Source organism: Lissotriton vulgaris, chromosome 5, assembly GCF_964263255.1.
Source record: "Lissotriton vulgaris chromosome 5, aLisVul1.2, whole genome shotgun sequence".
Taxonomy (NCBI): domain Eukaryota; kingdom Metazoa; phylum Chordata; class Amphibia; order Caudata; family Salamandridae; genus Lissotriton; species Lissotriton vulgaris.
The window spans coordinates 66,128,346-66,142,169 of record NC_141693.1 but is presented as its reverse complement, the minus strand read 5'-3'; the positions used below and the strand labels follow the sequence as shown (position 1 = coordinate 66,142,169).

The 13,824-nt window shown below is 48.0% G+C and overlaps 1 protein-coding gene across 1 annotated transcript in view; it reads left to right on the top strand.

Annotated features, from left to right (window-relative positions):
- LOC147710187 (E3 ubiquitin-protein ligase TRIM39-like) overlaps positions 1-13,824 on the top strand; it is a 115,181-nt gene that overhangs the window by 31,025 nt on the left and 70,332 nt on the right. Inside the window, exon 2 of the mRNA XM_086920871.1 lies at positions 12,759-12,854. Coding sequence (XP_086776997.1) covers positions 12,759-12,854 — 96 coding nt within the window. The remainder of the gene's footprint in view (positions 1-12,758; positions 12,855-13,824) is intronic.

The window sequence follows — 13,824 nt, the reverse complement described above, 5'->3', positions numbered from 1 at the left end:
CTCGGTTGGACAGAGCTATGCTACAGCAACATCTAGATGGTCTGATGAATATCGAGTATGATTCCGACTAGTGCTTGCCTACATGAGGGCAAAAGGAGCGTCTGAGGTTCCTTGACAATTGTAAGTGATGTTTTCGACTCGCACGAATATAGTCGAGTCTGGTATCTACGAACCGCAAATGACGAGTTTTGTAAGTGTGCGCAGTTTCGCTGTGCTAACTTAAACCGTTCGTTTGTTACGTGGGTTTTTCATCTGTACCCACGGGTTCCATCTTAGATACGGCATCCATTTTGTCTCTTGCCCTCAAGTAGCCAGCGAACGGACGTTGTCCGCTTCGCGACCCTGGGACTCCCAAGATATTTGCGGAAGACACATGTCTTTTGTAAGTGTCTTTATGATGAGGGGGATGATACTGTAAGGCAGATGGCCCCGCTCGAGGCTCATCTCGCCGTGCCGGTTTATTGTCTCAGCCGTGCATCTCATTAGGCACGTCCCTTTGATGCCTGTAGCTCGTGTTTCCCGATACCTCCCCTTTTACACCCTTTCCAATCTCCCCACTGTTTCCATCTTCCTCTGCACCTGTTCTTGTTCCTTCTTCGATCTGTTTTACTGCTGATTGGAATGTACTAATGGTGGGAAGATGGGTTTTTACAGTTGGGAACCGCCAAAATGTTTCCGCACTTATGTTCCGGACCTTATGAGTATCAAAGTGACCAAAGCGACCCCTCTCGGGGATAATTGTGGGAACCGGGTTGTAAACTTTTGTCTGCTATGCAAACCTATGGGAGAATCGTGTATAAAAGGAGCGATCCACAGAACCAATTTGAAGCAGTCTCCCCGAACTACACTCGTTGTACTTCCGTGATTTCTGTGTTTCCCTGCAGCAAATAAACCTTGAATCTTTGACGCCGAAGGAAGTGTCCCGTGTCTCTGTCATTTGTACGCCGGAGCAGGTTACCCACGAAGGTTTCAGGTGTTGTCCCCTGGCACCGCTGGGTCTTAAAGAACCCAGTCCTTCAGTGGTGGCGTGGCGGCACGCAGCAGTTTCTCTTCAAACGGCCCCACCCGCCCCCCCCCTAGATACGCGACTGGGTAAGACAGGAGAGATGAGAGAGAGGGACAGGGAAGCCAGAGAGGCGGGAGAAGCGAAGAGGTCCCGGGCCGCGCTGTGATTGGCTGACGTCACGGGGGTGTCCCGGGCCGGCAGCCAATCACAGCGCGGCCCGGGAATGACGTCACGGGGGTGTCCCGGGCCGGCAGCCAATCGCAGCGCGGCCCGGGACAAAGGGGCGGGGCTTAAAAAAAGCACCAGAAACGCCCCCGAATCGCGTTTTCTGGAGAAAGCGCGATTGACAGCCTCTGTCTCCCAATGGCTAGCCTCCATTTATGGAGCTAGCCAATGAGAGGCAGAGGCGGGTCATCGATCATATATAGAACTCAATAGGTTTTTTAGCGCATGCTCACTACGTGAGCACTTGCAGGCAAAACCTAAAAATTTGTCATTTACAATGCCAATAGCTCTAACTTTTACAAAGGCGAAACCGTTGCATTGTAAATGCTTGTTAAAAAGTGCCAAAGATGGAAGTCTTCTGATGGTGGGCGGGAGTGAGTTCAATATTCTTGGGGCGGCCCCAGAGAAGGCCCGATTGCATGTTTTTAGGTCTCGGCTAGAAGCGAGCGAAGCTCGCTCTCGCCAGAGACCTTATTGTTAGCGGCTCAGCTTCCCAGGAGGACAGTCCTGGCCGCGCGCAAGGCGATTTGCGCCGGCCACGCGCGCGTGAACGCGCTGTCTTCCTCGGAAGCTGAGATGCTGGCAATACCTCCCGCTGCTTGCGCATGCGCCGTGCCCCATGGAAGGTTTCGGCCTTACGCATGCGCCGTGGCCCTTACTGCAGGACCGGCCGCGGCAGACTCGGGGCTGCGGCCGTCCACTTTAAGCACTTTAGGGGTTAAGAATCTTGTTGGCGCGGAGGGGGGTTCGATTTTACAGTGGTTCCTCGGGTCATTTTTGTGTAGGACTGGAATGTGCGTGGGAAAGGTGAGCAAACATATAAAACAAAACTTTTCATTGAACGTTTTATGTATACCCCTCCTGAAAGGGTTTTACGTGAAATCTCATGAAAAGCATTCCTGATTCGATATGCATCTGGAATTGTTTCTGATACTGGGGCCCTCGAATACTGTAAATAGCATAAAAGTCAGTGAAAGAAGCTTGGAAGGATTTAGGCGCAGAAATCCACAATATGTCAACAGCAGCAACTTTTATTACTCACACAGGCCCCGGAACAGCCAGCTCCATCAGACTCCACGTGATATATGTATTACTGTTGTGGCCAATGCGCCTTCGTTGCCCTAACATGACAGGGGATTGAATGCGTTTCTGCCGGTTGCCTTAGAAAAAGGAACGTGCTATTAAGTGGTATGTAGCTGCCTTGCATTAATGGAGAGGACCGCGGTTTCACAAGCTACACAGACGTATTTTCTTACACTGACTGGTCAGAAGTCCAATTTTTTATTAAAATAATTACTCTGGTGCACATCTCTGTAATACCCATGATGACAGCTGCGCATTTGTGCATGGTTGCATATGTAGATGTTCTCTTAAATAATTTCAGTTGAAAGGACGTTATTGCTGTTCGAAACCTAGAAACCATTGCAGAGAGTGCGAAATTTACATACATTTTTTTCTGGACGTGAATTTACATTACATTTTGACAAAAGTTTATGTTTATTATGTTTATGTTTATTAAAACTTTTATAGCGCGCTCTGTTACCACGGGGTATCCTGGCGCGGTGAGTGAATTGAGAACATAAGTGCTGGAGCAAAGCCTGGATGAACTACAAGAGAGGGGCATTGAACAAGTGAGTCTTGAGATCTTTCTTAAACACAGAAATGGTTGGCGAGGCTCTGAGGGAAAGGGGGAGAGCATTCCAGGCAGAGGCTGCTTTAACTGAAATGGATTGACCTCCCATACGTGCATATTTGAATTTAGGGGTGGTTAGTAAACATAGATTGGCCGATCGAAGGGCACGGTTGGGGGTGTAGAATGAAAACCTTTTCTGCAGATATGTTGGTCCCTGGCCATGGACTGCTCTGAATGCCAACACAAGAATTTTAAACAGAATTCGATGTGGTACTGGTAGCCAGTGCAGACTGCGTAAGTGGCTACGCACGCTTGACCTCCTTGGGAGAGAGAAAAGCAGACGTACTGCAGCGTTTTGTATCACCTGCAGGCGGTGAACCATGTACGCAGGTAGACCACTGAATAAGGCATTGGCGTAGTCGAGCCGGGATAGGATCAGAGCTCGAAGGACAGACTCCTTGGCTGCCCTAGGCAGAAGAGGAAAGAATTTCCTCAGGGCACGCAAGTTGCCAAAGCAAATGCCGGTCAATTTTTTTATGTGATCCGCAAACTTTAGATCCTGACCGAACCAGACCCCCAGGTTCTTAGCTGGGCCTCCCGTCGCACTGGGACAGGGCAGGTCCGGGGGCCAAATCTGGTCCTTGAAATTGTCAGGGAAGTAGCCGAAGAATAAGACCTCGGACTTATCTTCGTTGCACTTAAGTTGGACTTGTGCAAGCCACCTGAAAACTTCCGACAGACAATGCTGGACTGCTGATGGATCGGACACACCCTTAGGCCATGTGAATAGCAACTGAGTGTCATCAGCATATGCTATTATCTTGGCTCCCAGATGTTCCGCCAGATAAAGTAGAGAGGTCATATAAACGTTAAACAGTAAAGGGCTTAACGTAGAACCCTGCGGGACTCCAGTTGACAGTCTCTTCGGGGCCGACGAATAGGGGGGCATCCAGACCTGTTGAGTTCTATCACTCAGGAATGATGACAGCCAGTCAAGGGCCAACCCAGAGATGCCAACAGCACGCAGTCTGTCAATCAGTAAGGCATGTGGGACCGTATCGAAGGCGGCAGAGAGGTCCAATAAAATCAGGACCGCTCTGCCACCTCCGTCCAGGCACTCACGAACAGCCTCCAAAACCTCAACTAGAGCTGTCTCGGTACTGTAGGCAGCTCTGAATCCTGACTGAGCAGGATGTAGGGCGTGAGAGGACTCAATGAAGCTGTCCAGTTGTTTAAAGGCCACCTTTTCACACACCTTCGCCAGAGCTGGCAACAGTGAAATGGGCCGATAGCTCGATGGTAGTGCTGGGTCTGAACCGGCCTTTTTTAATAAAGGGAGCAGCTTTGCCTCCTTCCAACTTCTCGGGATCATGGCCGTGGAAAGGGAGAGGTTAATGATGTGCGTCACCTCTTGAGTAATGGTGTCCGTTATCCCGCCCAAAACCCTGGCTGGGCAGGGGTCTGAGGGAGATCCAGACTTTAAAGCGGTCAGGATTTGCCGTATGTCCAGTTCCGAGGCCGGGAGGAAGGCAACGAGTTGGTCCTGTAGACATAGTCTATCCGATCCAAGTAGGACAGGAGGAGTCGTAAGGGACTTTTGAGCCATTTCTAAGTCCGATTGTATTTTTGCAATTTTGTCCGTAAAATAGCAGGACAGTTCTTCACACCATTGGGCGGAAGAAGGGAGCTGGGGTTGGGCAGCACAGGGAGATAGAAAGTTTTGGACAATTGAGAAGATCTCTTTGCTGTTGTTATCCGCCTTCTCAATTCTGTCCGAATAATACCTACTTTTAGCTGTCTTGATCGCAGCATAATAGTCCATTTGGGCTGCTCGTAAAGATTTCTTTGCGGCAGGCAGGTAGGCTTGTCTCCATGCTCGCTCTAGTTTTTTGCAGACCAGCTTCTGTTCTCGCAGGGCATGCGTGAACCATGGTTGGGAGGGTCGTGACCGCATTCGCCGGACACCCCCCACATTAGTGGAGGTGGCGACACCGTTCGCTATCCAAGAATTGAATGCATCAACAGTCGCTTCTAGCTCCATCATTGGGGCCGGACGGGTGTCGGAAAGGGACTCAGATAAGGACATCACATTAATCCGGGGATGGTGTACCATAGAAGGAGTTTTCCTCAGACCCTCATTTAGCTGCCAGGCAAACTTGATCATATAATGGTCGGACCACACCATAGGCATTGGGGGGGACAGACTAATCTCAAAATTAGTGCAGATTAAGTCAAGAACATGACCTCCCACATGTGTGGGAGCGTCGACCCATTGGGAGAGGTGAGCCATGCTGAAAGTCTCACTAAGACGAGTAGCTTCAGTGGTGTTAGCAGAATCCACATGTATATTAAAATCGCCCAGCAGTAAGAAGCGAGAGAAGCGTAAGGCTCGTGGCACGATAACCTCCTCCAAAGATCCAATAAAATTTCCGACGTAGCCTGGCGGTCGATACAGTAGTGTACCGCCTAAGGTAAAATGCGGACTAATGTCCAGGCAGAAATGGAGAAGTTCGGCGGCTTTGATTTTGTCCAGTGTATGAAATAACGCCTTAATGTGCGAAATTGGCTACTTTCAATGAATTTCAGTGCAAAATGCAACATTGCACATTTTGTGCTACAAAAAATTGCAAAAAAGGACTACAGACTAATGATCGCCCTCTGTCATTCACATTGTTCCCCTATGTTCATGATACTTTTTAGGTCTCGGCTAGAAGCGAGCGAAGCTCGCTCTCGCCAGATATCTATTGTTAGCGGCTCAGCTTCCGAGGAGGACAGTCCTGGCCGCGCGAAAGGCGATTTGTGCCGGCCACGCGCGCACAAACGCGCTTTCCTTTTTGGAAGCTGAGACGCTAGCTATACCTCCCGCTGCTTGCGCATGCGCCGTGCCCCATGGAAGGTTTCGGGCTTACGCATGCGCCGTGCCCCTTACTGCAGGACCGGCCGCGGCAGACCCGGGGCTGTGGCCGTCCACGGAGCCCGCGAGGACGATGTAAGTGTTTGTTTTCTTTCTTCGGCTCCTCCTCTTGTTTTTGCTAATTGCAATCTGGCTGAGCGGAAACTGTGAAAGCACATTTGAGCAGAAAGTTCTGAAATATAGTCCATATTGCTTCTTTTTTTGTTCGTGTTAGACTCTCAACTGCTCTTGTTGCGATTTTAATACAGTTGGCAAGGATTGTGTTGTACATTTATAATGTGCCAGGAGAGTGTGGTCGTCTTTTTCTACTGCAACCGTCCCCTACTAGCTCGGATTCTGTAAGTCTAAATCTGGGAAGAATAAGAAAAAATGCGTTTTTTGGTCCTTCAAAGGTCATGCTTAAAACATCGCTATTGAGCGCTCTCTCTCTCTCATATATATCACTTTTGCAATCGCAACTCCAGTGATACGTGAAAGGGATTTTTACTACTGTGCATCTGTTTTTCCAACCCGTAAAATAATGTTTGAAACCCTTTAAAAGTGCGAATAAGAGGGAGCGTAAAAGTGTGGGTGGGGCTCCCATCTCCCATTTATTAGTCAGAAATATATGTATCATTTGTTTGTTGTGATAGCAGTAATGTTTGGAAGCCATTGATCAGTTGCTGACCTTAACTAGTGCCCTCCCACAACATTTCCCGCCAGTTGGGGTTGTGATATATTTCTAAATGAGAAGCTGTTCCTGGATTCCAAAAAGAATCGTACTTCGTACACCTACTGTCTTATGTTTCCTCATAATTTGTAGATTCCAAGCTGTTTATTTGTTTTTTTAGGTACGCTCAAAGAATTTTCAGAGCATAGCTTTCGAGTACTACTACTATTTGCAAAAAATCACTTGTCGATTTCCCCCTCAGTGGAAAATATGCACATGGAAATGATTTGGAAAGTGCATTTTTGCACATGTATTTATTTTCTTTTATCCCTAAAGAAACCTCTTCCAATGTGTGAAATATCATGGTGTTATGCCTGTACCATATTGGAAAGCATTTGGTTTGCCTTTTTAACTGGAATAGTTTTTCTGAGGTTTCAAGGTTGGGCCCTATCTTTACATTTAGAATATCTTCAAATGTAAGAATGGGTGAGTTTGCTGAATTTTACAGGGCTACCACGCCTGCAACAGTCCTAGCCGCTATAAATGTTAAGACACTGGAAAAACCACACTACTGGCACATTTTCGACTGCTATAAATGCACTCTGCTGCGCTTAGCCTAATTATGTGACTCGCACGTGAAATTTTAATCACAAATTGCTTATTTCACGCACCTATTAGGCTAAGGTGTGCAAAAATCTACGTTAATTGAGCCGGTTTTGTGTGTCGAAGGAGCCTCACCGCCCCTGCAAGGCGAATATTTTTCTGGTTCTACGAGAGTTGCTGCTTGAGCTCAGATTATCCGCCGCGACACTGCCTCCTCTATTTCTATTTTGGTGACCGTCAGCATCACACGTTTTTCTACAATACACGTACACAGAGGGGCCAGGTTGAGTTTCGTGAAGCAATTAAATGCACGTTGGCTTGGTTGTAAAGCACAGCACGGGCATGAATGTTGGATTCTGCTCGGCTAGGTATAGAAGTGGGACAGCACAGTCCGGAGGCTTGCAAACAGGTGGAGAACGCACCCTGGGGCGTCATGTCCCTACTGTCTCGGTATTAATAATGCATCGAAAGATTAGCTGTCGAGCGTGTGGAAAGAGGTAGCAGGTTTCCTTGCGTTTTAATACCCAGGAATGCCCCCGTTCTGCTCTGGGTGGTGCGCATTCAACCAGTGGTTGTTCCCACTGCGCTTTTCATAATTCCTTCGTCTTCCCGCGAGCCTGTGAATGACCTGCCCGGCACTCGGCCTAGAATTCAGCGTAATGAAAGCCCGGTGCGGCACGCGGACGCTGGGTGCCAGCGCGCGGCCCTTGTCGAGCGCGGTGTATTTTTAGGTCTCGGCTAGAAGCGAGCTTCGCTCGCTCTCGCCAGAGATCTATAGTTAGTGGCTCAGCTTCCGAGGAGGACAGTCCTGGCCGCGCGCAAGGCGATTTGCGCCGGCCACGCGCGCGCGAACGCACTGTCCTCCTCGGAAGCTGAGACGCTAGCTATACCCCCCGCTGCTTGCGCACGCGCCGTGCCCCATGGAAGGTTTCGGGCTTACGCATGCGCCGTGCCCCTTACTGCAGGACCGGCCGCGGCAGACCCGGGGCTGCGGCCGTCCACGGAGCGCGCGAGGACGATGTAAGTGTTTGTTTTCTTTCTTCGGCTCCTCTTGTTTTTCCAATGCGAAGTGTGTAAAGCAGTAGGACCCGCCTGGATGGACCCGGGTCTCCCGGTATGTTTGCAGCGCTGCCCGGCATCAAGCGCTTACTTCGTGGCCCAGCAGGCAAATGACCAGTGATCATAGCGAGTCCCTCTGCTCTCCGTGAAAATGCTGTCTCCGTCCCAGCGCAGCTCTGTCCCAGCGATTGCGTTCCGAGAACCAGGGGCCTTTGTTCCAGGTCGCAGCAGGGTACGACAATGCCTCGACCCTGCATCCCTGCCGAAACGGAAACAGCAACTCCTGGGGGACTTGAGCTACAAGGGCATCCCAGGATCTTAGACAGCACACAGTCTGTTAGAGTGGTGTACATTTTTTGTGGCCATTTTATATAGCGGAGTATTGGAGCGCTTTACATGAGCCGCAGTTACATTACACAAGGATACATTCATATATTGGTAGACACGGGGAGATTATTTGGCCAGAATCACAGGATGTTGAGCCGATGCCGAAACTCAAACCTCAAAGTCAACAGCTCTGGCCGTTACTCCACATCCTCGTGTGCAGCCAGGGAGAGAATAAAGCACATATGCCTACTGTGAGTAGTTTTGGTACATTAACAGTTGAATCCTTTATTCCCTTCGTGTAGCCTCGAGGCTCTCCCTTTATTATGATGCCGCACAGCATTCTCGCTTGCTATACCGCTGCCTCGCAGTGACACAGAATAATAATTGGGGCATTCTGTCTTTAAGACATACCAGGACTAATATTAACAAGCGAGAGGAGTTCAGAGTGCCTGTGCAAGCTGTGAGGAGCTTGGGGCACATGAACAGCGTGGACTGCTCTGTGCATCGCAGCGGTGCACAACATGACTCGTAGGTTTGCATTGCGCACCGACGTGCAGTGCAGCATGTGGCCCAACATGTTGCTTGTAGCATACTAAAGATGCCCGAATCAATCCGTCTCAAGTTATTAGAGTTCTCGGGTGCCGGACGTTGTTCTTTATCGATCGACAGATCTTGCTCGGGGTATCCCTTCGATCTCTGTAATGATCGAGCCCGGCTGCTGGAGTTATAGGCTGGTTGTACAGGCACACGCTTTGGCGCTGTTAGCGCTCAAGCCTCTAATCCTCCAGTAATTAGGATTTCCCGAGCAGGCCCATTTCCAGGAAGGGCTGCGCTCCTAGCGGCTTCACACACTCCAATTACAAGCATTTACAATGCAACGGTCCCGGCATTGCAAAAGTTAGAGCTATTAGCATTGTAAATGACAATGTCATTTATTTATGTTTTAAAAACAAAAACATAAATAAAAATAATATCATGCGCAATGCCAATAGCTCTAACTTTAACAATGCCGAGACCATTGCATTGTAAATGCTTGTTTTTTTTTTCTGCAGGCGTGCTGGTTGGAGCAAAATGTCTGTCGGATCATGAGTTTCTGAATCCTCCAGATATCACGAGTTTCTGGGTGAGCAAAGCTGGGGTCTTGGAGTATGGTGCCTTGTGAGTGATGCAAACCAGCTTAAGTTGGATTCTGGCCTCCAGAGGAAGCCAGTTTAAGGCTGTGAGGTGGGGAGAGATATGGTCTAATTTCTTTGACCCTGTTAGGAGTCTGGCGGCGGAGTTGAGGCAGGCTTTCAATGGGGCAAAAGAGTTTTTGGGTAGACCTGCGAGGGTAGAGCACCCAATTTCTAGTCTGGAGACGACTAGTGCCTGTGTTGCCATTTTTAGGTCAGTGGTGTCAAGGAAAGGTTTCAGGTGTCTTAGGTATCCCATTACAATACAGAATAAAGAAGAAGGAAACAAAGGGGGAGTAAAGGAGGGCGCATTAAGTATTAAAATGGGACTGGCTTAGGGAAGACGGTACTCATGTGGTACAGGTTAAGCGGACAAATATCATCTTCTGACTATCATAGGCGGGGTGAGATCACGTCCTCGGTGTGAGGGTAAACTGGTTGCAGTGTGTGTACTCTCCAATGCAGTGGGGGCACTGTTAGGCATAAGGGGTAGTAGGAGGGTGTGGGAAAAGGGAGAGAGTGGGGAGAAAGGAAAAGAGCCTGATAAGAGTCAAGTGTGTTGGGAAGCCTGCAGTGGTGCATGCAGTGTCAGTGAGCCAGCAGGTACCATCTGGTTCAGTATGATAGGGGTTTTGTTCATTGGTCAGTGTGTCTCACGCGGGTGTGGGGTGCAGGCAAGAGATTCTAACACTGCTGTCATGAAAGGTCTTGAGACCACCTCATAGATTTGTAATTGGTCATTTATAGTATGTGATTTTTTTTCATGTTGCACTAAGTGATACAGTGTAAGGAGCCATTCAGTCGACGGGGGAGGGAGGACTACCTCCAGTGACGTAATGTGCACAGCTTGGCCATTTCAAGTGGCATGGCTAGCCATCTGCAGTCCTGCGAGATCGTGCCTGGGAAGTCTGAAAAATCATGGAGAACAGCAAGGTGGGACGAAGGAGTAATCCGAACGGCACTATACTGTCATATGTGCCTCCAAACATGAGACCAGTATTAAGCAAGTCAGGGGTGGTCTTGTTGCTGAGAAGGAGGGCGTGATCTACTACTTGGAATGTAGCTGTCTCAGGGTGCAGTCTGGTACGGAGACAGTTTGGTCCTCCTGTGACAGATTATTCTTTCTAATGTGCTCCTGTAAGGTAGGTAATGGGGCAGAAGTTGTTGAAGTCGCTAGGTCCAGGGATGGTTTCTTTAGCAAGGGAAAGATGTGACCCTCCTAAGAGTTTTCCTTAACTGAAGGAGATGATGATAGTGTGGTTGAAGGTGCTATCCTTTGAGCGGGTTGATGATGGATGAAGGAAAGGAGGTTACCTAGAAATATTCGATAGATCCCCATGCATGAATCTACTGCAGGAGTACCATTTGGTGGTGAAGGAATGGGAGATGGTTGGATGTGCGGGGTATGAAATGATAATGTTCGATCCGATTTGGTGGAGAAGAGGTTAATGTCATTTAATTTGTCGCCTGATGCAGGGACTGTAGGTTCTGGCAGAGGGTTGGTTCAATGTTTGACCGCCTTGGAAAGGGATTTGCTTCTGATGGTTACTCCACCGATGGTGGTTTTCAAGTCAAAGGTTTTAGCTGTGGTTAGATTTAGTGTGACAACTTTACATTGTCCCGCCTCCAGTAATAGGTCTGGTTTCCTCCGGGATGGCTCAATTTTACTGCTTGACAAGTTCATACTCAAACCAGATCCTGCCCGTGGCATCAGGTCATCAGACTCCTCAGTCAATGAGCCGTGTGGTCCGACGGGCTAGGGGCTCAGCTCCCACCCAGGTTGCTTAAGTCAATGATGTTGCACTAAGTTTTGCCAGCAGCAGTGCGAGCGGGACAAATCTCCTGAGTGTTGCAGGTAGTCACTTGGGGTACCCTAAAAGGGCAGTTTTCTAGACACACACTCGAATATCTGCACCCAAATGCTGCAATTTGGGGACAGTGCCAGACCAGGTGCGGGGCAACTTATGCAGTTGTTAGAGCCGCTACACTATATGTGGCTTGTTTTAATGGGGTGCTGTAGGCTTGATGCAAAAAGTTTAACTGAAGTAGTCTTAGTCGACCATTTGTCAGCTTGTTTGAAGCAATAGAGCCCTTTTCGCTCGGTAATTGTGTGGCCAGGTGTGTTTACCATTTAGCTTTATCTGTAATCAATGGGGCAGATGTCTGTGTAGTAGCGTATAATGTACTGGTCAGGTGAGCGTTGCATTGCAGCATTCAGAGTAACGAGTGCTTTGCAGGCTCCTGGTTCCAACAGAAAGGATGAGTAGTGTGCTTCACAAATGGCGTGCATACGTATGTAGGCAAATCTTTCCACCAGTGTAGGTTGTATCCGCCTGCTGACGGTGGCTAAGTCTATATAGGCGCCACCGAGGAAATAAATCGCTATCTTAGTTATTCTCTGCCCTTTTATTCTGTTGAGGGTCAGCCTGTCAGCTGTGATTGAGTAAAGCGGGTGGTGGGTCGGGGACGGTTCCTGGGTGTAGAGCTCAGGGCAGGCTGAGCGTCTTCTGAGGCCCTTACAGGCCAGTCATGCACTATTGACTGAGTTTAATTCAGTCGGGCGCTGTCAAGGTGCCTTCCCAATAAGGGCACTCGAGGGTATTGATGTGCTGCGTCTTGCTCAATTGCTTAGGGAGCCATATATGGCAGAGAGTGTATCCACTAGTGTGTGTGTTTGTGTGTGTGTGTGCCGTGCCTGTGCACAGTAGTAGTACAGCTTAAAGTCTGGTGTTCTAATTCCCCTAGTCGTACGGCAACATGAATGTTCACTTGTTTATTCTGCGCTGGGGTTATAGATACTCTCACTTAGTGCTTTGAAAATGTCACTAGGACAAAGTTTCTTTTTTAAAGTAGTTTCCAATCTAAGTATTTTTATGAGTTTAGGTGTAAAATACTAATGTCTTTATCAAGTAGGAAAAGTGCCAGTGATGAAGCTAGTTTACCTGGAGCAGGAACTCTGGCCCTAGGTCCTTCAGATTTGAAAGTGTGCAAATAGGTGACATCCTTGTCTGTGTCCTTGTTTGTGATACTTGAGGATGGTACTTAGTCTTAATATGTACAACTGATACATAAAATCTGTATGTGGTACTGCTACAGTCTGGGCAGGTATGTTTGGTAAGAGACTGCACACTACCGATCTACACTTATTTCTTGCACTCCCATCTCTGCAGGTAAAACTTCAAGATTGGCTGCGTCTTCTGAAGAAAAAGGAGGAATATATTCTGGGGTCTAAGGTCAAGGAAGAGGAACAATGTAAAACCTTCAGAGTGAGTGCTGTGTGTTTGTGTGTCTGTATTTATATTTGCCCGTGTCTTTGTGTGTACCTCTTAAAGTTAAAGACCCACAGAAGCCAATGAGACCCCCTACATACTAGGTCGTGACACACACTAGGTAAATATACTGACCAGAGTCACTGCTGTTGGACATTTGGTAAGAAACCAGCCAAGGGTGTGTCTTAAAACAAACAACAACAAACAATGACTCTGCTCACCCTAAGGTAATACTTAATTACATACTTACGTAATGTGTATTCATGTATGTATTTACATGTGTGGCATCTGGCAGTGAGTTTATATCTGTGAGTGTATGTGTGGGTATGTTAGTGTGCAGACATGTTACAGTATGTGTGCTTCGATGGATGGTTCCGGAGTTATCTTTGGGTGTGCATGCATGCCTGTGTATCTCTATAGTTGTGTATTTTTGTGGGCATGGTTCAGTCTTTGTGTTTTGTCTTTGTATGTATGCATTTTGAGCATCAGAATATGCCAGTAAATGTGCATGTGTGTTTCAAGGATGTGAATGCTGTTGTCTGAATTTATTTGCTCTGAGTTTGTACTTCCATATGTGAATGTCTGTGAGTTCTCACATCACACAGTCTGGTCGTATTTGTGAGAGTGCAAATAAATGTTTGCATCTGTATGAGTGTGTGCCTCTGAGCTTGTGTATCCCCGGGTCTGGATATATACATCTGTGAGATTATATAAATATGCATCTGTGTGTAAGTATGTGTATGCATGGGTGTGTCTGGAGAGTGTGCATCTGTGGGTTTGTGTAAACATCTATATGTATGTGACTTCACAACGTGTGCATCTCTATGAGTGTAAGCATCTGTGAGTTTGTTTATGCATGACTGAAGAGTGTCTCTACAAGCATTTGTGAGTGTGCACACTGTGCATCTGTATGAGTGGGTGCCTCCGAGTACGGTGCAGGCACTGGAAATAACAATCTGTGATACTG